The sequence below is a fragment of the Cynocephalus volans genome, chromosome 13 (assembly GCF_027409185.1).
Source record: "Cynocephalus volans isolate mCynVol1 chromosome 13, mCynVol1.pri, whole genome shotgun sequence".
NCBI classification, from domain to species: domain Eukaryota; kingdom Metazoa; phylum Chordata; class Mammalia; order Dermoptera; family Cynocephalidae; genus Cynocephalus; species Cynocephalus volans.
In genome coordinates, this window is record NC_084472.1 from 48,620,047 (window position 1) to 48,643,632 (window position 23,586).

At 33.7% G+C, this 23,586-nt stretch overlaps 1 protein-coding gene across 1 annotated transcript in view; it reads left to right on the forward strand.

Moving 5' to 3' along the window:
• Positions 1 to 23,586, forward strand: part of DCC (DCC netrin 1 receptor) — a 770,973-nt gene that overhangs the window by 585,114 nt on the left and 162,273 nt on the right. Inside the window, exon 16 of the mRNA XM_063076686.1 lies at positions 13,110 to 13,304. Within this exon, the coding sequence (XP_062932756.1) occupies positions 13,110 to 13,304 (195 nt within the window). The remainder of the gene's footprint in view (positions 1 to 13,109; positions 13,305 to 23,586) is intronic.

A 23,586-nucleotide genomic window follows, 5' to 3' on the forward strand; every position in this document is an offset into this window, starting at 1 on the left:
ATGGGCATTTCTCAAAGGAAGATATACAAATGGCAAACAGACATATGAAAAACTACACAACATTGCTCAGCATCAGGGAAATGCAAATCAAAACCACACAGACATATTACCTCACCTGAGTTAGACTGGCCATTATAAAAAAGACAGAGAATAACAAATGCTGGTGAGGATGTGGAGATAGGGGAATCCATCTACACTGTTGATGGGACTGTAATTTATAGCCATTATAGAAAATAGTATGGCTGTTCCTCGAAAAAACTACAGATAGCACTGCCATATGAACCAACAATCCCACTGCTAGTTGTACACACAAAAGAATAGAAATAATTACGTTGAATAGAAAACTGCACTCCCATGTTTATTGCAGCTCTAAAATATCCAAGAGTTGGTCCCAACATAAATTTTCAATGTCAGATGACTAGATTAGGAAAATGTGGAATATTTTCCTAATCTAATGGATTAATCAATGAATACTAATCAATGGAATACTAGTCTACCATAAAAAATAATGAAAGACTGTCATTCACAGCAACATGGATGAACTTAGGGAAAATTAGGTTAAGTGAAGTAAGCCAGGCATAGAAAGAGAAATACCACATATACTCAGTTATAAGCGGGAGCTAAAAAAATGAAAAAAAAAAAAATTTAAAAACATAAGAAAGATACAACAATCACAATAATAGGTTGAACTTTCAAAAGGAGAGAACAGAACTGAGATTACCAGAGGTGGGAAAGGGGGAAAAGAAAGGGGATAAAGGAGGAATTGGTAAAGGGCCATGAAAAACAATTACATTGTATAATGTTGAATATACTAATTATCCTGATTTGAGCATCACATATTGCACACAGGTATTGATATTCCACTCTGTATCCCACAGTTACGTACAATCAGCAATATTTCAATGAAAGTAAATTTTTAAAAATTCAAAAAATTTAAAATAAAAAAAAATGTGTCCAAATAAAAAAATACCAATTTGGTGTAGGGAATAGTGTTTACACCAGTGAACAAAAGACTATGCTCTTCTGATGACAATGCTGTTGCTTTGTGTTACTTTGCCCCCCACGGATCTGTCACTCCACTTCCCTGGGTGACGGAGACACAGGATTATTCAAAGCCCATCTCTTCTGAGCAGTGAGAAGCCCCGAAGTGGTTAACTTCCCTGGGAATGGTCAAGCGAGAGAGATCCCTTCCTTGGGAAATTAACCTGAAATTGGGGTTCTCTTCCTGCATTTATTTTCCAGACCAGGAAGTTACAGGAAGAGAACATAGGTGGGGCTATAGTTTAACAATATAGGCTGGTAACTTTCAGTGAAACAAGCCAGATGACATTCCAGTAAGGCTATCAACAAAAGCTTGATCTTAGCAAACATTCCCTCTTACAGCAATTTCTCAGTATCTTTACATAACAATCAGTAACTAGTCTGTCTTTGAGCCAGCAACCTGGCTGTGCCACAAATCTTTATCTCACACCAGAGACTTATACCCTGAGGAAAATTTCCTGTCCTTGCAAGGTCAATATTTGAAACTGCAAGGCTTTGGAAAACCAGGCCCTGTGAAATACATGTGCTTTATAGTATATTCCACACAATGCAATGGTAATATGGTATTTGGTATGAACAGAGAAATGTAGGTGGCATACCGTGACATAGGATTTTTTTTCACGTGGACTTTATTTTTTGGTGGCTGGCCTGTATGGGGATCTGAACCATTGACTTTGGTGTTCTAAGGCCATGCTCCAACCAAGTGAGCTATTTATTTGGACTTTTGATAGGAGCCGCTTGTGACAGTCTGTGCTGCTGATTGACAGATAGGCTTGGGGAATCAGGTCAGGTGGTTGTACAGCAGTCATTCCATCATGAAAGTGAAGAACCCAGCCCTTTATTATTGTTCAAGTGGATTTCATCTTACACATAAGGAGTGTAGCAGGCAAAGCCCAAACATGTGTTTGAAAGCAATTTAAAATCTGCTTCAGTTCTTGGTCAAGTGGTTATTCAGAATCTCAGAGCTTCACTGTATAAAGGATGGCACAGATTATTTAGACTTGGATAAATGTTCAAAGAGGTTTCAGTTTTTTTCCTTGGCCATAGCAAACTTCTTTTACATGCTCATGGGATGCCTGACTCCCTTATGACTTGCTTGACTTTTTCCTAAGTATAATTTAAGGGATAAGTTGGGTTCTGGAGTTATAATGACTAGGTTTGAATCCTGCTTCACTCACTGTATAATCTTGGGCAAGTAACCTCCCCAAGCCCTCAGTTTTCTCTTCTATACAGAGCATGCAACAATAGTAAACATCTCAGTAGGTCTTTCAGAGAATTAACCATGATAATGGTAGTAAAGTACTCAGTAGTGTGTTATTGTTGCTAGTTTTGATAAATTAGATCTCAGACTTTGACTACAGTTCTTTTTGACACTATTATGAAATACTCATACCTTTGGACTTATGAGGCTTCTCCTTGTCCATGATGATAATGCTCTGTTGTCTGCAAGAAGGGAATAGGTGTATTCACTTGTGATTCAAATGGAGGGTATATATTCAGTACATCTTAAAAGCCTGTCATCTAATTAAGGGATAATTTAAAGAGTGGCATATAATTATACTAATATTTACAAGAGGACGTTTTGTAAAATTAGGCAGCCATTGCCAATTTTTTAAAAACTTATGTTAATATAGGAATATAAGCAAGCTTTTAAAATTTTATTGTTTTTGTAAGAAACCAAAAGCAAACATTATGGTAAATGGTAGAATACTAAACCCATTTGCTTTAAGATCCAAACAAGAATGGGGAAGCTTCTTACAGTTTTTGTTATTTAAAAGATTATGGACATTTTGGTAAGAAAAACAAACCAACCAACTTAAAAAGTCATAACATTTTCTTACAGAAGGAAAGAAATATTATTTTTACAAATGGCACAACTTGAATATTTGGAAATTCCAGGAACCTGCACTAAAAATCTACCAGAACTGGTAAGATAATTTAATAAGGTAGTAGGTTTTGAGACACATATACAAAAAAAACTATCTTTACTTAATAGCAACAATAATTAATTTAAACATTAAAAAGAAAAGAAATGCATTTCTAAAGCAAGCTAAAATATGAAATCTAGGACTAAATTTAACAAGATATAAACAAATGTACATGAAGACAAATATAACATTTTATTAAAAAAATATGAAATAAGACCTGAGTAAATAGAAAGATACCTATGCTCCTGAATAGAAATATGAACTTTATATAATTATTAGTTCTTTCCAAATTAATGATTAATTTAATATAATTCAAATCAGAATGAATTTCATATGAAACAACAAACGTGAAAGAATTCCAAGAAATTTTGAAAAAGTATAATAAAACATTGACATTTATTATAAAGCCTGATTTAAAATCAATATAGTACATTTGGCATAGGAATAAACAATCAGATCAGTATAACAGGACATAGAAGACAAACATTTCTTAATGTATTTGATAAACTACTATAAAATAAAGTTGGCACCTCAACCAGCATCTTATTCATTAAATGGTATTGAGATTATTGCCAGTACTCTTGGTGGAACATAAAATATTTTTCTTCCCTTACATCAAACTAGTTGATAGTCATTGGTTCTGGTGATGGAACTGAAGGCAAAGGAGGGCGAGGTGATCACTTCTTATATAATTCAAAAATAGAAAGGGCACAGTGGTTATAATGATTTTTATCATTGTTTTTGTTTTGTTTTTTTCAAATATAACAAAGAATGAGGGACTGGTAAATCAAACACAAATCCTTTTATACAATGGGAGGTTGAGAGCTGATCTCTCAGTGTCATTCCTTTTAATACTGATTATCTCTTTGCTTTGGGACTGGTACCAGAATTCACCAGTCATCCAAGCCAAAAGCTGCCCTGTCATCTTCAACTCCTCCATTTCACTCCCTGTCAATATCTGTTCAATTACCAGGACCTACGTTCTTAACAGATTTGGAATACATCCTTTTTTCTCCACTCTCACCAGCATGCTTTATGACAGATCTCACGTGTCATCTGAGAATAGCCTCACACCTGTTGATACTGTCTCTTAACACCAGTTTGTTCCCCTCTTCTCTTGACTCCATAGTGTTGCCAAAGTGATTTTTCATAACCAGATCTAATGATGTCATTTTGCTGCTCAGATTTTTCTCAGTGTGGTCCTGTTGTCAGCCTCAGTTCTGATGTTCCGTCACATCTGCCTGCACAACTACACTTCCCTTCAGGTGCACTTCCTCAGCTTTTAGACTTAATGTACCCTCTGCCTGAGAGTCTTTTAACATATATCTCAGACCTACTTGTCCTTTGAAACTCACTGGCTCTTTTACTTTTAGGGAGCTTTCTGTCATCTGAGTTTCATTCAGATGTCTTTCCTCTAAACCCTCTTAGCATTTGGGCATACTCTATCTGAATATTGGTCACACTCTTCTCAGAAGACTACAAAAACACAACCATGCTTTGTCTCGAACTTCCCAGTGCTTTACACAGTGCCTCTTACATAGTAGGTGTTCAATTAATATTGAGTGATGGGTGAATATATGAACATTTATACCTATTGTACTTATGTGAAATGCATACGATTTACACAGTTTGATTCACTGATTTCCATTCTTATAGTCAAAAAAATTACAGACAAATGAGAGCTAGAAACATGCATTACTCTTTGCTTTTTTTTCATAAATATAGAAATGCATCCCCTTTTCCTCATATAAAATATTAAAATGAAAGCCCTAGTGTTCTAGAGATCAACGTAACATAAGATTTTAAAGATACAGTGGCGTGTTTTTTTGTGTGTTTGTTCTGAACAAAACTAATACTGTAGGTCTGCAGTTTTAAGAGAGTAGAGTTTGAATCCACTTCCAGGAAAATAAGCCTGAAAATTTTCTGTAGTGCATCATTAGCAAGAACTAAGGCCCGCCCCCGCACCAATCCTGCCCCACACACCGTGCCATTCAGAATAGGAATTATAGTTTGAATGGCCAAGGATGGGGAGATTTGCCTATCCAATGTAAGGTAGCTGATTGAATGCATCATGGTAGAAAGATACAAGATTCTAGTGAAGTTTTATGATATTTGAAGCTGGTATTCCTGGACTCTAAAGTGAGAGAGTAAGTCTCCCAGACATGGATGGGTTTCTGTTTCCACAGCTGCTCCTAGAAAGCCACATCAACAGTATTTGCTCTGACAGTCAGTCTTGGGTTCTATCACTTCAAGAAGTCAGGAGTCTCTAAGTAAGATTAAAGTTCATTGTATTTTTCCTGCATTCTGTTTGACACACTAACCTGCTACCCTGGATAGGTATCTTAACTTCCTAATGGCTCAAAAGATGGAGCTTGTGTTTGTCCAACCATTGAACAAAAAGGGTCTGATTTCACCCTATCAGTAATCTGGAATTAGGATTTTGTAGTTTCCCTAAGCCAGAGAGAATCAGGGAAGGGAAGGATCTTCATGGTTTTGTTAAGATTAAACTCAGGGCATAACACTGAGGGCCTGTTCCCTTAGGAATATCTTACTTTCTGTTTTTCTCTTTTTCTCCACTGGCTTATCACTAGTGTAAACCAAGGCCAGAGTGTAAAGTTGGAGAGGATATAGATTCTGATAAATGATTTCCTCAGAAGAATGTCAGATTATTTACTGGGACTGAGAGGACAATTCCATTCTAGTAGTCTATGTTTATCATCATTAGGTATGTTTGTTGCTATCAGGAATTGGAGGATACAGGGAAGATACCCCACTCCTAGATCTCCTTGGTAAATTGACTTAGATTTAGGAAACATTCTTCAGAATTACAATTCCTATGTTAAAGAAATAAAGCTCAAGAAATAAAGAAAAAGTTAAAGAAACAAAGTGGTGTTAAAGAAATAAAGCTGTCAAAATTTCCCTTAAGAGTACTGTGCCTGTTCACTCCCCTTAAATTTCTACCTCTTTTCTCAACTTTAGGAGCAGTGAAAAAGTAAAATTAAGACAAGATAAATCAAAGTAGCCTAACATAAAGTAAAATAATGGAATAATAAGATTAGTCAATGTGAAACAATTAAGATGGAAGGAATATACATATTGAAAGTAAACGAAAAGATAAAATGTAGTTAAAATTACAGATCTTAACATGGAAATGTAAAAACTTCAGATAAGAAATATAAAATTTGTAGAACAGCTAAAACGTATGAACTATATGAAAAATGTTTGAGATTACATTAATTAATATGCTGAGTGTTACACATGCATAGTAGGGCTCCATGCATTTTAGCTATTATTGTTATTAGGAATCAGAATAAAAACCTCAATAGTTTTAAAATATTTAATGCTGAAAATAAATAAGATCAGTCAGAAGAACATATATTCCATTTGTAAAGGAAAGAAGTTTTAAAGTTCATTATTAAAATGAATAATGAGGGATTGAAGGAGAGCTAGACCACCAAGGGGCAGCATGAAGACATTTTGGAGGTGATAGAACTGTTTGTTTCACGACAGGAGTGATACATACGTAAATTTATGTATTTGTCAAATCCCGTGGAACTGTAGACCACTGAGTGAATTTAGCTACATCTATATTTTTAAAGTAAATTAAAAAGTTAACATTGAGAAAATGGTAGGGAGTAGAATGGTAAAAGAATGCAAGGTAGAGTTCAGTGTTGAATAGAAGGAGTCATCTACTACAATAAACAAACAAATAACATTCAAAGTTTATATAGATGGCTGGCCTAAAGGGAAATGGTGTCCACTGGTGACAACAAGCCCTGCCAATGGAAATGGACACATAAGCATGTATCAGACCTGCCTGGAAAGACAGAGTGTGAGTGTATCAATTGCCTTATGTAATTCGCTGTAAAGAAATATAGGCTATTAGGGACTGGAACAAAACTCTGACAAAATGACTCATAAAATGCAGCACACTAAATGGCGAACAAATATGTATTTGTCAAATGTACCGACTGCCTGACTCCACTTGGCAGTGTCTTCCACAGCAGACGGTACCCAGAAGCAATCGTTTTCATTAGCTAGAACGGGCAGAGATGAATTTTGCTGGTCCCTAGGAGAAAAAAACTTTAAAAACTCTATTTTTATTTCTATGTCATTCCTTTTTTCCCTTAAAATTCTTATCTTATGAAGAGAGAATAAGATAAGAATTGTGGTAATTTTATATATGACAGTTAAATATAATGACACTTGTATTAACCTTATAGGAAATATAGATTTTACTCTCATATTTTTGAGCTGTTCTAAATCCTGAATTTAGAGAACTCATGGAAGGGGATGAGACATAGAGTAGTGAAATAATCACATTAAATAAGCAGCACAGTAAGTGGTAATGACTCCTATGGGGTAAAAAATCAAGGGAGATTAGGAGTGATAAGAGAATGTCTTAGCCCATTTTCAGCTGTTCTTAAATACTTGAAGCTGGGTAATTAATAAAGAAAAGAAATTTATTTCTTACAGTTTTGAAGGCTTGGAAGTACATTGTCGAGGTGGCACTTCTGGCGAGGGTCTTCTTCCTGGTTGGGACACTTTGCAGAGTCCAAAGGTGGCACAGGACATCACATGGTGAAGGCGTCTGAGCATGCTAACATGCTAGATAAGGTCTCCATTCCTCTTCCTACAAAGCCACCGGTTCCACTCCCATGACCACCCATTAATCTATTAACTCATTAGCCCACTCATCCATGAGTGTATTAATCCATTCATGAGATCCAAACCCTCATAATCCAATCACCTCTCAAAGTCCCCACCTCTCAGTACTGCCACATTGGGGATAGAGTTTTAGCATAAGGTTTGGAGGGGATGTTCAAAACACAGCAGAGGAAGATTACAATTTTAAATATATAGTGATCAGGGAAGGCTGCAATTGGAAATTAATTGCCAAAAACCTGTAGGAGTAAGAGAAGAACCATATCTGGAAGAGCACTTCCCAGGCAGAAGGCACAGCAAATGTAATTTCTATGAGACTGGAGTTTCCCAGGGGTCTTTGAGGAACAACAGAGTATCCAGTGTAGAGTAGGTGGCTGGAGCGAGGGGAGCAAAGAGGAAAATAATAGTAAAAGAGGCTGAAGAGGTAAGCGGGGGAGAGGAAGAGATAATATATGGCCTCTTCAGCCATTGTAAAGAACCTGGCCTTACAATGTGTTATGGAAACACTTTGGAGGGTTTGAATAGAGCAATAACATGATTGTATTTGCATTTTATGTATTTAGACACATACTCTGTAAATTTATGCACATTTATTTTAAATACCATCTTTATGCTGATGGTTTCCACATCTTTATTTCCAGACATGACCTTTCACCAAATCCAGACCACATACTCAACCTGTCTCTGATATCCCCACAGATTTGAGTAATAGGCATCTTAAATTTAATATGACCCAGGCAGAAAACTCTATTGCTTTTCTTATCTCAGTTCATCATCCACCAGTCGCCCAAGTCAAAGACCTATGAGCTATGATTGGGTCTCCTCTTTCCCACACTGCTCATATGCAATCTAGAACTCTGTTGACTATACCTCTCAAATGGCCTAAATCATCTACTTTACTTCATCTCCACAACAGCCACCCAGACAGGTGCAAAAGCGTTTTTATGATCTCCCTGTTTCTCTTTATGTCCCCTCCCAAATTTCTTTTCACCTGAAAAATAGAGTGATCCTTTAAAAACATATGTTAGTTCACACTGCACCTTTCCCACTCCTGCCAAGGGAAGATCATAAGTCTCTTCTCATTGAATTTAGAATAAAATTGAATTTTCTGACTTACCTTGAATTTCCTTGCTTATGGTGATCTGGTCCCTAGGTGTCTCTCTCTCTCTCTCTCTCTCTCTCTCTCTCTCTCTCTCCTCTCTCTTTCTTTCTTTAACTTTTAAAAATGTGTTTAAACAGACATAACATAAAATTTACCATCTCAACCATTTTAAGTGTATAGTTCAGTGGCATTAAGTACACTCACAGTGTTGTGAAACTATTACCACGATCCATCTCCAGAACTCTTTTCATCTTGAAAAACTTTAACACTGTACCCATTAAACATTAACCTCCCATTTTCCCCGACCCCCAGCCCCCAGCAACCACTATCCTATTTTCTGTCTCTATGAATTTGACTATTCTGGGTACTTCATATGAATGAAGCCATACAGTTTTTTGTTCCTTTGTGACTGGCTTATTTCACGTAACATAACTTCAAAAGTCACCTCTACTGTAGCCAGTGTCAAAATTTTCTTCCTTTTATAAGGCTGAATATGCCGCATTTTGTTTATCCATTCACTTGTTGATGGACATTTGGGTTACTTCCACCTTTCAGCTATTGTCAATAATGCTGCTATGAACCTGGGTGTACAAATATCTGTTTGAGTCTTTGTTTTCAATTCTTTGGGGTATAGAAGTATACCCAGAAGAGAACTGCAAGATCATATCATAATTCTATTTTTAATTTTTTATGAACTGTCATTGTGAATTGTCATTCACAATGTCATTGTCATTTTATGAACTGTTTTCCATAGCAATTGCATCATTTTACATTCCCACTGGCTGACTATCTATCTTATTTTCCTACTTACTCTCCATATTACAGATACAATGACCTTCTTTGGTTTCTTCATATATCAAACTCATTCTTTCAGTAGGGCTTTGCAGTATTTGTTCCCTCCGCCTACAAAGATCACCACCCTGATGTTCACTTGACTGGCTCTTTCTGATCATTCACCTTAGGTGCTAATGGAGGAAACGTCCTTAATGAGTCAGTTATTGCCCCATGAGTCCAGCACTTACCAAGATCTCATGATTTCCTTGTTTGTTTATTAGGATTTTTTTGACCTTTCCTCCCCCAATGTCTTATCTTTAGCATTGAAAACTATTACTGGTATACAGGAGGAGCACAGCAATTGCTGAAATGTCACAGGGATTAATCTAATAAATTTCCTAGTGTACATTATTCATTAGTATAAACCTATAATCATCACTCAAAAATAACATTTGTTTTAGAACCAAATTAAACCAAGAAAGAAACCATAATTTCATAGCATACCCTAAAATGGCAGTTGACCTAGTTATCTTGATAATTCAGACTCCAGTAGGAATTTGAGGCCTCTTTAATTTGGATATTTCAGGCAAAATGCCCTTTTCAGTTTTAAATTATCTCAATTATCACTCTAATACTCCTCTAAAGTTTATATATGCAATCACTGTCTTAGGCATACTTGTAAAATCTTTCATGTACTTCCGAGCGACAAATTTCAATTTCAGACCCAAAACACAGAATACTCATACCACATACCTTCCACAGCAAATTTTCTAAATTGATGTTTTATAATTCATTCCAGTAATAACCACTTTCATAATCCTTAAGGTCATATGTGTTAGAGAAAACTCACTCAGCATAAAAGAAAAACTGTTATTTCTATCTTATATGAAGAAGTGAGTGGGTGGCGTGAATTGGCTATTTTGGATTATGAACCATCTCCTTACATAGTTATCATTGTGATGAGGTCACATATTATGAATGGCTTAGTTCTAATACTGCCTTGATAGGTACCGTCCTTCTGGGCCTATGATCTTAATTGAGTGATAAAGGCCTATCGTAAATTTAGATGGAGAGGCAGCATATACTTTTTATCTAGGAACACCCTTATTTTTTTATAAGGTTAGAAATTGTTTTGAGGTTTGCACCTAGGGTTGAAACTGTTTGTATGCCATGATGGATAAAAAGGAGTCTTGTGTACTAATAGCTCCTCCTCAAGAGCCAGTTGGTGTACTCATTACCATGGTATACTTAAAGCTCCAATGAATGAAATTCTGTGGGTACTAACTTAACTAACTTGCAAGAGAACTATTTTATGGTTTGCAGAAATATGAAGAAATGGTTATTCTTCTGAAAATATTTTAATAGTTTTTATCTTATTATTCTAAACAATGTTTAATATTATCATTCAAATCATTATGCTGTCACATTGTTTTTTCAAATTCATAAATGCAGAAAGTCTGAATAGCACCTAGTTTATTTTCCTAATATAAAGTTAGGCAAATTATCTTGTTGTTTCAATAATTATTGCAAAAACTTCAAACGTGTTAAACAAAATTGATTCAAGAGCCCATTACATTTCAAGAACACTGGTGAGACTCTGTGGCAATAGAGTTGAAAAGTATTAATCTTTCCCCTTCATCTCTTTTATTACTTTTTTTATAGTGGGAAATACTTCACAAATATTGTGTTTCTGCTGTTAAGGTTTATACCCACATTTTGAGACATATTTTTTTATAAAGCCTTCGCATATTATATCACAGGTTTCTTTGGGGCAGAAAAATAATAGTTTGTCCCTTTTTGCTCACAAAAGGGCATCTTTACGGGAAAAAAAGCATCATTAGAAAATTCTGTTGATGTAACACCTTTAGAATCTTTTGAAAAGTTGTTGGTATGGTAGCTACTTTAAAAACTTTAATAAAAGACATGTTTCCATCTATTGTTTAAGCTAGAAGTATGCATACTGAATATGGATAATGTTGGTGGAGGGGAATGAATAGGCTTTCGCTATTACACTGGGGAAAAAATGCAATATTACCCTTAGTCATCAAGTTCCCTTGCATAATTTGGAAAATGTTACCTCTAGAAATTTTCATTTGGGATAGAAATAATGAACATAATAATTTGAATAATTCTCAAATCACTTATAGTTTTTGAGTACCTGTCAATTACCAGGAACTGTTAGGCACTTAATGGACTACTGAAATTTGGATGGGTACATTCTTCCCACGTTGCTTCCCAGAAGACTTCCTTGGTTATCAAAGAACAGGCCCCATGTGCCTGTATTTGGCCTATTGAAATATTTATCATAGTCTGTTGTAACTGCCTTTTCACTTGCCTATCTTTCCCATTAGACCACAAACTGCAAGAGTTCAGGTTTTAGGTCTGCCATATTCACTCTCTCCTGTATCCTGAACATCATAGGTACTTAGTCCCACATCACAAATATAATAGGTGCTGTATAAATATTTATTAACTGAATAATTATCGGTGGCCAGAAAGTAAATCATTCTTTTAGGGACAGGATCATAGGGAGGAATGATGATGTAAAAATTAGAATGTTAATTTACTATTAATTTATGAATTTTCCATACATAATCTCTTTAAAAGAAAATGTATGTCAGGTAGCATGCAAATTTTCTCCCTAATAGCTAACATCAGTTGAGTACTTATTTGCTACTCTGAATGAAAGTGTTTTTATACATTATCTCATTAAATCTTCTCAATGCCATACAAAATCATGACTAACCTTAATCTTCATTGACCTTTATTTTACAGATGAGGGAAATGAGGCTTAGAGAGAATAAGTAAGGTCTACAGTCTCATAGCTAGTGAGTATCCAGTACAGATGTTAACTCTGCTCTTTCTTATTTCCAGAGCTCAAGTTCTGAGTTGATCAATACTTGGAATATCATCTTAATCTGAAGGGAAACTCAGAGAATTTAAGTAATTTCATGAGGACACACAACTAGAACATGACAGAATGCAGTATTAAACCAAATTTGCACAGCTCCAAAGTCTGTGTGGTTTTAATACAGGCCATTGCCTCCTTTCCTTTAATAATAAATGCATTTTTCATAGATGCAATAAACCAAGGACCAAGCACCGTCTTGATTATGCTGAGCAGATCATGGCCCTAAACTGTTTCTCTTGACAATTTCTTAAGAAAGAACTGTTACATTTAGGTTTTTGTTTTTAGTTAATCAGAGTAATAATTTTTGGGTAAGACAGTTTTTGACTAATTTCTCATTCTATTACTCTTACATCTGCCTTGATTCTACACTTTATTAATGATACCTAAGAAGAAAAGGAACTTACGGGGGGAAAAAAGAAGAAAACTATTTGAATAAAGATGCACGATGCTACAGTGCCTGTGGAAGGAATTCAGTATTCTCTTATGCTTAAGAAATTCTGTGGAAGCCAAATCAAACATGGGAAATGTATTATGTGCTAAAAAAGAAGGGACTTAGGCCATAGGTGATGCATTATTTGAGCATCTATGGAGTATGATACTATGTCTTGCTTAAATGGGACGTTTTGCCATCCAACGGGTTCTATTACAGGACATGCTGTTGATGCTTTTTTTTTTTTTTTAATTCTAGAGTCTCAAGTTCCTGATCAGCCAAGCTCTCTTCATGTGAGGCCCCAGACCAACTGCATCATCATGAGTTGGACGCCTCCCTTGAACCCAAACATTGTGGTGCGAGGTTACATTATTGGTTATGGTGTTGGGAGCCCTTATGCTGAGACAGTGCGTGTGGACAGTAAGCAGCGATATTATTCCATTGAGAAGTTAGGTGAGTAGCTGTACTTTTTATTCCATTAAGGAAAATAAATGATTTATTTTAAGTTATTTTATTTCCTGGAAAGTTGTTCTTTGGGATTATGATTTCAATTTGTAGCATATGTTAATTCTTAAAGCAACTCCCTATACATACACACACACATGCGTGAGCACACACACGCACACCTTCCCTCTCTGCATTTTGGATTTGGGGAATTTGATCTAGAGAGATCTGTAATGGTGTGTGCCCTTGATTATATGTCATAGGATACAAAAAGGGCATTGGATCATTTCCAGTGGTCAATGGGAACTTCTAATTTTAATAATTTTTATAAAAAGAATGTCAACACATTTTTCATCTTCATTGTTCTCACTAGAAAGATGTTCTGTCAATTTTCTTTAACCTGGCATTGTCTAGTCACAGTCCCTTCTTTTCCCTTAATATTCACGGATAAAGCTTTGTGGCTATGTTGTGAGTGTAAAACAAAAGATGAAAAAAAGGAATTTTCCATCAAGCCAGTAAATTGAAATTAACAAACTCCCTTCTACATGCATCTCTGCTCCCTCCCCGCTCCAAGTTCTCTTACAATACCCAACTCAACATTGTTTTTCACTAAATACAATACTTCAATAATGATATTTCTGAATTCACGAAAAATATTTGTTCATTAAGAGATGTCTAATATGTGTAAAAGTGTTCATATATATTTTATATCTAATTTTCCATAGATCTGTAAGAGATTATATCATTAGCAGAGGGAAAAGATATATATGTGTAATATATCAGAATGCCAATAAGTTAAACAAGCAAGAAGTATGTTGATTCTACCTGTTAATTTAATACCACATTATTTGTAACAAATTGCAATGACTCACTGGATATGCAACTGGATTTTTTTGGGGGGGGGGCACTACTTATTTGCAATGTCTTTCACAAATAGAACATGTGTGATGAGAAAGCTGATTTGAATTTGAATAGTTAAAATGCAGTAGCAAGAAAAGACTTTCTCAATGCAAGGGGAAAATTGCACTGACCCATTCTCTCTATAATTGCTTCAAACACTAATAAGAGAAGGACCTACTGAAAATCTCCACAATTTTCCTTAGCTTGGCATTTAGAAATAATATTCTCTCAGTCAGGGCCTGAGTTTGAACATAAAGGCAATCACAAAACTCATATTTTATGGCTGTCAAACCTATGTCAGGGGACTCTCGCTTATCAATTATTCAGTATACACTGTCTCTGACAGTTCTTGATGCTGCTCACCAGAGGAGCTGCTCACCATGGGGAGGGAGGCTCCCTTGGCAGTGCACAAGTTCCTGGGCAATGAGAACGTGGTGCAAACTCAGAAGGAAGTCATGAATGGAAACTGCATTGTTTCACCAGGTCCTTTTGATAATGATTCTCTTTATTACAAAGAAACTTTCCAAGGATCTCCAGGTCTTGCAAAGTTTAGAAGTTTGGGAGATTAATATTGGCAAACCTTCCCAAATGTTTAACAGCAACAACAACAAATCCTTTTGTAAAGTACTTCGAAAGAGTTAGAAAAATTGTTAAAGGTAAAATGGGATATGAACCTGTCTCAAATGATAAGCATGAGTCTGCACATTAAAACTTTTCTGGAAAGAGAAATCTCTCTCTCTCTCTCTCTCTCTCTCTCTCTCTCTCTCTCTCTCTCTCTCACACACACACACATACACACACACACACACACACACACACACACACACACTCACGTATATATGTGTTTAAGTACCAGTTGTTCTTTTAACATTGTACCATGTCTTAACATAAAATATGAAATAAAATAATAAGTGTTGTTATTGTTCATTAAGTATACTCGTGGTTATGCAAATAAATTGGCATTTTTTCAACATGTGTTTTTACTATTTAGCCTGAGTGTATGAGACATATCTTAAGATTTATGTATTTTTATATATAAAGGATTCATTCAATTCCACATTCAAACTCTGCAAAGAAACCACTAATTGTTTTGTTTATTCTATTGAACATTAAAATAGCACAGTTTTCATTATATCTTTTTGAAAAGGTATTTATTAATATATATTTTTTAATTTCTAAAGCTTTAGAAACACATAGTTGGCTAGTCATTTATATATACATAAATTTTATGTTTTAAGGACTGTATGACAGTTGTATGATTGAAAATTAATTTTAAAAAGTTATAATCCATTTAAGCATAGGGTCAGCTATAACATCAAGTACTTTGATTGCATTTTCTACTATGAAAAGTTACTTGCTTTATAACAGATCAATAAACCTCCTCTTTGATGAGAGACCAGAACCACAGCATTTGGTATAGCAGGCATAATACTTCACTGTTTAGACACTAGACCCCATGACCTCCTTCAATCCTTGAAATTCCAAAACATTTTGAACAATATCTAATATTGCCTGATTTCAAACAAATAAAAAACAGAAAAGTAAGAAAGAAATGAACAAAATCAAAAAGAACATTTTGAACAATATCTAATATTAACTGATTTCAAACAATTAAAAAACAAACAAATGTCTACTATAGACATAGAGTTTCATTAACCAGTGTTTATATTACTAGATATTTATACTTAATCTACTGACATTTTACTCCTCTTAGTTTAAAAAGCCCTACTGCCAGGATTCACATACACATGTGATATAGATGCACAAGGTAAAAATTTAGGACTATTTAGCAAAGTTTATTTGAAACCATAACACTTTTTAAAAATTCACTACTGATCTGTATATCTATCAACTTATCTATTTTACATCTTTCTTGAGGTATTACTTATATACAATAAACTGTGAATATTTAAAGGGTACAATTTTTTTGAGTTTTAAAAGAGATTTATTGAGGTATAGTTGATGTACCACAAACCATATTTTTAAAAATTCTTTAATTTTTCTCAGTAATACTTTACAGTTTTCAATGCAAAGGTCTTAAATGTTTTTGTTAAATTTATCCCTAAAAGATATATAGTTTTTGGAACTATTTTAAATGGAATTACTTTTACAATTTATTTTCCAGTTGTTTACTGCTAATATAGAATAATATGACACATTTTTTAACATTAATCTTGTATCCTAACCCCTGTTAAATTTGCTTATTCACTCACTAGTTTTGTAGATTCTTGCAAATTTTCTATTTAAACAAGTACATTATAAGCAAATAGAAAGAGTTTTATACTTAATTTCCAATCTCTGTGCCTTGTATTTTTTTCTCTTGTCTTACTGCATTGGTTAGAATCTTTGGTAAAATGTTGAATAGAAGCACTGAAAGCAGACATCTTTGCCTTGTTTCTCATATTAGTGGGGAAAAAAATCAGTCTTTACTATGAAATAGGTTGTTAGCTATAGGTTCTTCATATAGCCTTTTATCAGATAGAGGAAATTTTCTATGCTTCCTAGCTTTCTGTACATTTTTACTATAAATATGTATTGAATTTTTGTGAAATAATTTCCCAACTATTGAAATGATCATATGAATTTTTTTCTTTTTTTATATGGTGAATTACACTGATTGATTTTTGAAAGGAAACTAGCCTTGAATTTCTCATATAAATCCTATGTGGTCATCATGTATTATCCTTTTCTTACATTATTGGATCTGATTTATTAATGTTTATTAATGATTTTTATACCTATATTCATGAGGTCATATTTGTCTACAATTTTCTTTTCATGTATTGTCTTTATCCAATTTCTTTCTCATTAGAGTTATAGTGTTTGCCCAAATTACACAATGTATGATCCTCTTCTGTTACTGTGACCTTGGTGCTATAAAGCTGTGCTCTAACACACTGAGGTAACTGGTCAGCCCTATAGGAAAGCTTTTGACAGTAAATTTAATTTCTTTAACAGCTATAAGTCTTTTCAAATTTTGCATATCTTCTTGCATTGATTTTGGTTAAGTTAAATTTTTCATATATTTTTTCTATTTCATTTTGTAATATTTATTGGCACAGAATTGCTCATAATATAATCTATTGTCTTTGGTAATAACTGCTTTTTCATTTCTGATATTGGCCATTTGTGTTTCCTCTCTTTTTCATGATGTCTAGTTTGGGTTTACCAATGTTGTCAATCTTGTCAAAGAAACAGCCTTTAACATTACTAATTTTCTCTATTATCTATCCGTATTTTTTCTTTTATTTCTTCTCTTCTCTTGACTATTTCCTTCCTTGTACTTATTTTAACTGTACTTTGCTCTTCTATTTCTAATTTCTTAAGGTAGAACCTTATATGTGTTTGAAGCTATTGGTGATTATATAAATATTTTACTTGCATCTCATAAATTTTGACATGTTGTATTTTAATTTTCATTTAGTTCAAACATTTTCTAATTTGCTTGTGATTTCTTTTTACCCCCTAAGTAATTTAAAAGGATGTGGCTTTTAAACTCTAAAATTTTCAAATTTTAGAGTTTTTCTTATTAGCTTGTTATTATTGATTTTCAATTTCATTTTATTATGATTGAAAAACATACATTGTTTGATTTCACTAATTTTAAATTTATTGAGACTAGCTTTATGGACCATCACACTGTAAATTTGTTGAACGTACTGTGTGAATTTGAACATAATGTTTATCTCGCAGTTGTTACATACAGAGTCCTTTAAAAATCTCAATTATTTTCCATAGAGGCTGCACCATTTTGCAGTCCCACCAACAATGTATGAGAGTTCCTTTTTCTCCGCAACCTCGCCAGCATTTATCGTTCAGAGTCTTTTGGATTTTAGCCATCCTAACTGGGGTTAGATGGTATCTCAATGTGGTTTTGATTTGCATTTCCCGGATGCTGAGTGATGTTGAGCATTTTTTCATATGTCTGTTGGCCATTTGTATATCTTCCTTAGAGAAATGCCTACTTAGCTCTTTTGCCCATTTTTTAATTGGGTTGCTTGTTTTCTTCTTGTAAAGTTGTTTGAGTTCCTTATATATTCTGGATATTAATCCTTTGTCAGATGTATATTTTGCAAATATTTTCTCCCACTCTGTTGGTTATCTTTTAACTCTGTTAATTGTTTCTTTTGCTGTGCAGAAGCTTTTTAGTTTGATATAATCCCATTTGTTTATTTTTCCTTTGGTTGCCCGTGCTTTTGGGGTCGTATTCATGAAGTCTGTGCCCAGTCCTATTTCCTGAAGTGTTTCTCCAATGTTTTCTTTAAGAAGTTTTATTGTTTCAGGGTGTATATTTAAATCCTTAATCCATTTTGAGTTGATTTTAGTATACGGTGAGAGGTATGGATCTAGTTTCATTCTCCTGCATATGGATATACACAATGGAATACTACTCAGCTATAAAAACGAATGAAATACTGCCATTTGCAACAACATGGATGGACCTTGAGAGAATTATATTAAGTGAAACAAGTCAGGCACAGAAAGAGAAATACCACATGTTCTCACTTATTGGAGGGAGCTAAAAATTAATATATAAATTCACACACACACACACAAAAAAAAAAAAAAAAACGGGGGTGAGAAGATATAACAACCACAATTACTTGAAGTTGATACAACAAGCAAACAGAAAGGACATTGTTGGGGGGAGGGGGGAGGGAGAAGGGAGGGAGGTTTTGGTGATGGGGAGCAATAATCAGCCACAATGTATATCGACAAAATAAAATTAAAAAAATAAAAAATAAAATAAAATATTGAAAGTTTTTGCCAAAAAAAAAAATGCCAGCCATGAGCACTAAATTATTTCTTGGCCCCCAGCTTAGAAAACAGTGGACAAACATTTATCTAAAAACATTTATCTAAAAGAGTGAACCCTACACAGAATGACTGTTAACCTTCGTGGCAGCAGTATTTCAAGTTGTCTGTCTTGATTGGAATGGGGGTCCAAGAGCTAAATTTAATTTAGTTGTAGAAAGTAATAAAAAGTTATGTTTCTGCAAAAAAAAAAAAAAAAAAAATCTCAATTAGATCAAGATCTTTCATAGTGTTCTTCAGACCATTTCTGTTTTTACTAAATTTTTTGACCAGTATTTCTGTGAATTGCTAAAATTGGACATCAAAATAATCTTTTACAAATATGGAATCATCCATATTTCTCTTCAATTCTGTCAAGGTTTTGTTTTGTTTTTGTTTTTTTTTTTTTTTGGCTTCATTTACTTTGAGTCTGTTATTAACCCAATACACATTTCTAATTGTTGTATCTTCTTGGTAAATTACCTCACTTTGTATTATGAATCTCTCTCTTTATCTCAGGCAATATTCTTTGTCTTTAAGACTATTTTATGTTTTATTCATATAGATGATCCGGCATTCTTATACTTATTATTTACATGATATATCTTTTTTCATCCATTTTTTCAATGTATATCTTTATACTTAAACTTTCTCTTATGCATGGTTCAGTCTTACTACTTTTTACACTCTGAAAATTTCTGCCTTTTAACTGGAGTTTTTAGACTATTACAAATTGGTGTAATCATACATATGGTTAAATTTATGTCTGCCATGTTATTTTTGATTTCTGTTTGCCTCACCTTTGTTTCTTTGTTTTCTCTTTTCTGAATTCTTTTGGATTATTTGAAAAAAAAAATAAGGATTTTCTTTAATTTTTCACAGCATTTTAGAAGTGTGTCTTGTAAGGGGTCAGCTGACTTTTTTATATTTGATCAGAGTGTAAACATTTTAGGCTTTTCAGGCCAGGTAGTCTCTGTTTCAACTTCTCAACTCTGCAGTATAGCATGAACGCAGCCATAGACAATACATAAATAAATAAACATGCTTGTGTTCTAACAAAATTTTATTTAGGGACCCTGGAATTTAAATATTATGTAGTTTTATATGCTATAAAATACTATCCTTCTTTTGATTTTGGCTATCATTTCAATATGTAAAAACCATTCTTAGCTCATGGGCTATGCAGAACATAAGCCCCTGTACCATACATAGTTTGCTGATTCCTGCTCTTAGTGAATGCTCTAGGAACTACTGTATATGTATCTAAACTTTGACAGTCTACTTACAGTTAACATTGTAGCACATCATGTAAAATATAAACTTTCAACCACACAAGTCTATCATCTGCGCTGTTCCTTATGTTGTAATTGTTATATGTATTACATATACATACATTGAAAATCCAATTAGACAATGTTATATTTTTTGTTTTATGTAGCTGTAGATATGTTAAAGAACTGAGGAAAAAAACTATAGTGTTTTTTATTTCCCCAGATATCTAACATTTCTTATGCTTTTCATTTATAACTGAAGAAGCTCCCCTTCACTGTTATTTCCCTTCAGCCTGAAAACCTTCCTTTAGCATTTCTTTGTGCTTTGGTCTGCTGGTGTGACCTTTCCTCATTTTGCTTTATCTAAAAATGTCTTTATTCTACCTTATCCTTGAAGGATATTTTCACTATATATATAGAATTCTGCACTGACAGAATTTTTTTCAGGCCTTTAAAGATGCTGTTTCACTTTATTCTGGACTGATGAAAAACCAATGGTCATTCAAAATGTTGTTTCCTTACAGTAATATTTGTCTTTTCTGGGTGCTTTTAAGATTTCTTTAAACTGTTTGGTTTCCAGCAGTTTGATTATGGTATGTAAGGCATAATTTTCTTCAAATAAAGCTTAACTGTGTTTTGTCATCCGTATTGAATCTGTAAGTTTGTGACTTTCATCAATTTTGTCATTATTTCTTCAAATATTTTTTCTTTCCCAATTTTTACTCCACTTCCTCTGAGACTCCAAATGCACCTGTTGGAGACCACTGAATTTTATCTCACAGGTCCCTGGTGGGACTGTAGTGTTTTTTGTTTGTTTTGTTTTGTTTTGATTTTCAATCTTTTTTTTCCTCTTTTCTTGATATTCGATGATTTTTCCTGTTCTATCATCGTATTCACTGATCACTTACATTGCCATCTTCAGTCCATTATTAAGCTCATATGGTAAATTTAGGTATATTTTATAACATTGTCCTTTTTCAATTTTAAATTTCTCATTTTTTCGTACATTTTTTATTACTCAGTTAAGATTTTCTACCTTTTCTTTCACTTCAAGTATACTTTACTTCTCAGAATAGTTATAAGAACCCCTTTAGTATCTTTGTCTGATATTTTCAAAATCTGGACCATTTGGGGCTGGCATCTGTTAATCACCTTTTCCTTTGAGAATGGACCACGTTTTCCTAGTTCTATGAATGTCATATAATTTTAGGTTGCATTTTGGGCATTATGAACTTAAGTTGTAGACTGGGGGTTCTGTTATAATCCTTTGAAAAAATTTGATTTGTTGGTTTTAGCAGGCAATCAACAGTTAGACTTAGATCATAAGATTTATCTTGCATTCTCTGGGCAGCTGTTAAAATCTCAGTTAAGTTTCTTAAGACTTTGTCTCGCTGTTTATGGTTAGTTGTTAGACTGAGACATATTCAGGTTCTTATGCAGAATCCGTGCATTCCTATGCCAGATCTCTTTCCTATGTGCTTTTGGTAGATTATTTGCACCCAGTTCCATTCACTGCCATCCCTGGCCAGAAAGATGGCAAGATTTCCATTGGAGTGTTAGCTGATAGTGCTGAGGTGTTTTCTACACTGCAGCTTTCCCTTGGAGCAAAACAGAAAACAAAAGAGAACAAAAAAGAGACACTCATTCCCATACTGGTCAATTCTCCAAATTCTTACTTTATTCTAAAGTCTGCTTACTTTTGTAAAATCCTCAGACCTCATTTAGTTGAGATTTTGGGGTTGTTGTTGTTGAGATTTTGTTTAGAGTTTGTGGTTGTTATCAGTGGGATGGATGAACTAAAGGGAGCTCACTCCCTTATAGGAGAACTGGAAACTCATGGTTCCATTTTAAGTATTTTTGGACACCTGCTACTGTGAACACTCTTGATAAAAATAAGATCACTCCCTGGGGCAGTATATTTACCATCTGAATTACATTTGACACCACAGAACTTAATTGTGCTAACAAAATGTATTAGAAGAACAAAAATGACTCTTGAATTTACAATTTAATTGCAAAAACAAAATTTTGGAATAGACTTCTGAGAAAAGTTTGACTTCTGACTAAAGTTTAGTAATTGAAAAAAACTATATTTGGATCAGACATTTAACAATTTTTTAAAAAATATAGTCTTCATGTCTTTATGCAATAGAAATGACAAAAAAATAAACATCAAATAATGTTTACAAGCTCATGAAAGTCAGAGAACAAAGCTGATTGTGTATAAATATCCAGATATAGTCATTGCTTTTTCAACTGAGATTAAGTAAACATGAAGAATATTCCTATCAGAATTTATGTGCTTTTAATTCTAATCAGTCCACATAATTATCACATCTTGATGAGAATGAATTGGCATCTTTCACCACAAGTAATGGGAATTAACAGAGATTTAAAAGGAACCAATGTTCTTAGAATTTCGGCATTGCCTTAAAAGGAAGACGATAAAATCACAACTTTTGGGATTTTAATGAGCATCTACCACTTTTGAAGTGTTTTAACCACAGCACAGAGAGAAATTTCTTGGTTCTTTCTATAAATACTTAAATATCATTCTTTCAATGATGCGTATCAGATGATCTGGTTTTAATAGACTAACAATGAAAATAACATAGTCTAAGAATACAAAAAGTAAATAATTATGGAATTGAATGGAATTCTGAATCTGGGTTTAGATTTATATTTTTATTCCTTCCATAACATTTAATTTTGCGAAAATGATTAGAACTCTGGCCTTAGAGTATCTCAGTGAAAATAGGGACTAGACAACTTTCATTCCCTATATCATGGTGTCAGGGAGTTAACAGATTTTGAAAATAGTTGATGGAGGTTGGGAAGTTGGTCCTTTAAAAGATATAATATTAAACTTTGCATTGTGATGATTGTAATAATATGAGAGGTTTGTTTCAAATTAAATGTATTCAGGTTTTTGAGTAAATTCATCATCTATTTCTAAATACTACCAAAAATTATTTTTAATGATGATTGAAAAGATTTTACTTTGTACTGTTTTGTAAAAAAAAAAGATCAAGAAAATGGGTACTCCATTTGTGATTAAATTTGTTCATAATCCAACGGTATCAAATAAAGGTCTGAGTTTTGTCTGTGACAGTTAATTATCGGTCATATGTGGCACAGTAGGCTTTTCATCTTCACACTGTAGGACTCTCTATGCCTCAGGGTTTTCATCTGAAAAGCAGGGTAGTATGCCTACCTTACGAGCTTTTTATGAGATTCAATTGAGATAATAAAAGTAAGACCATTTTTAATTTTTTTAAAAGTTAAAAATATTATGCACATATAAATAAAGCATTGTTTTATTATCA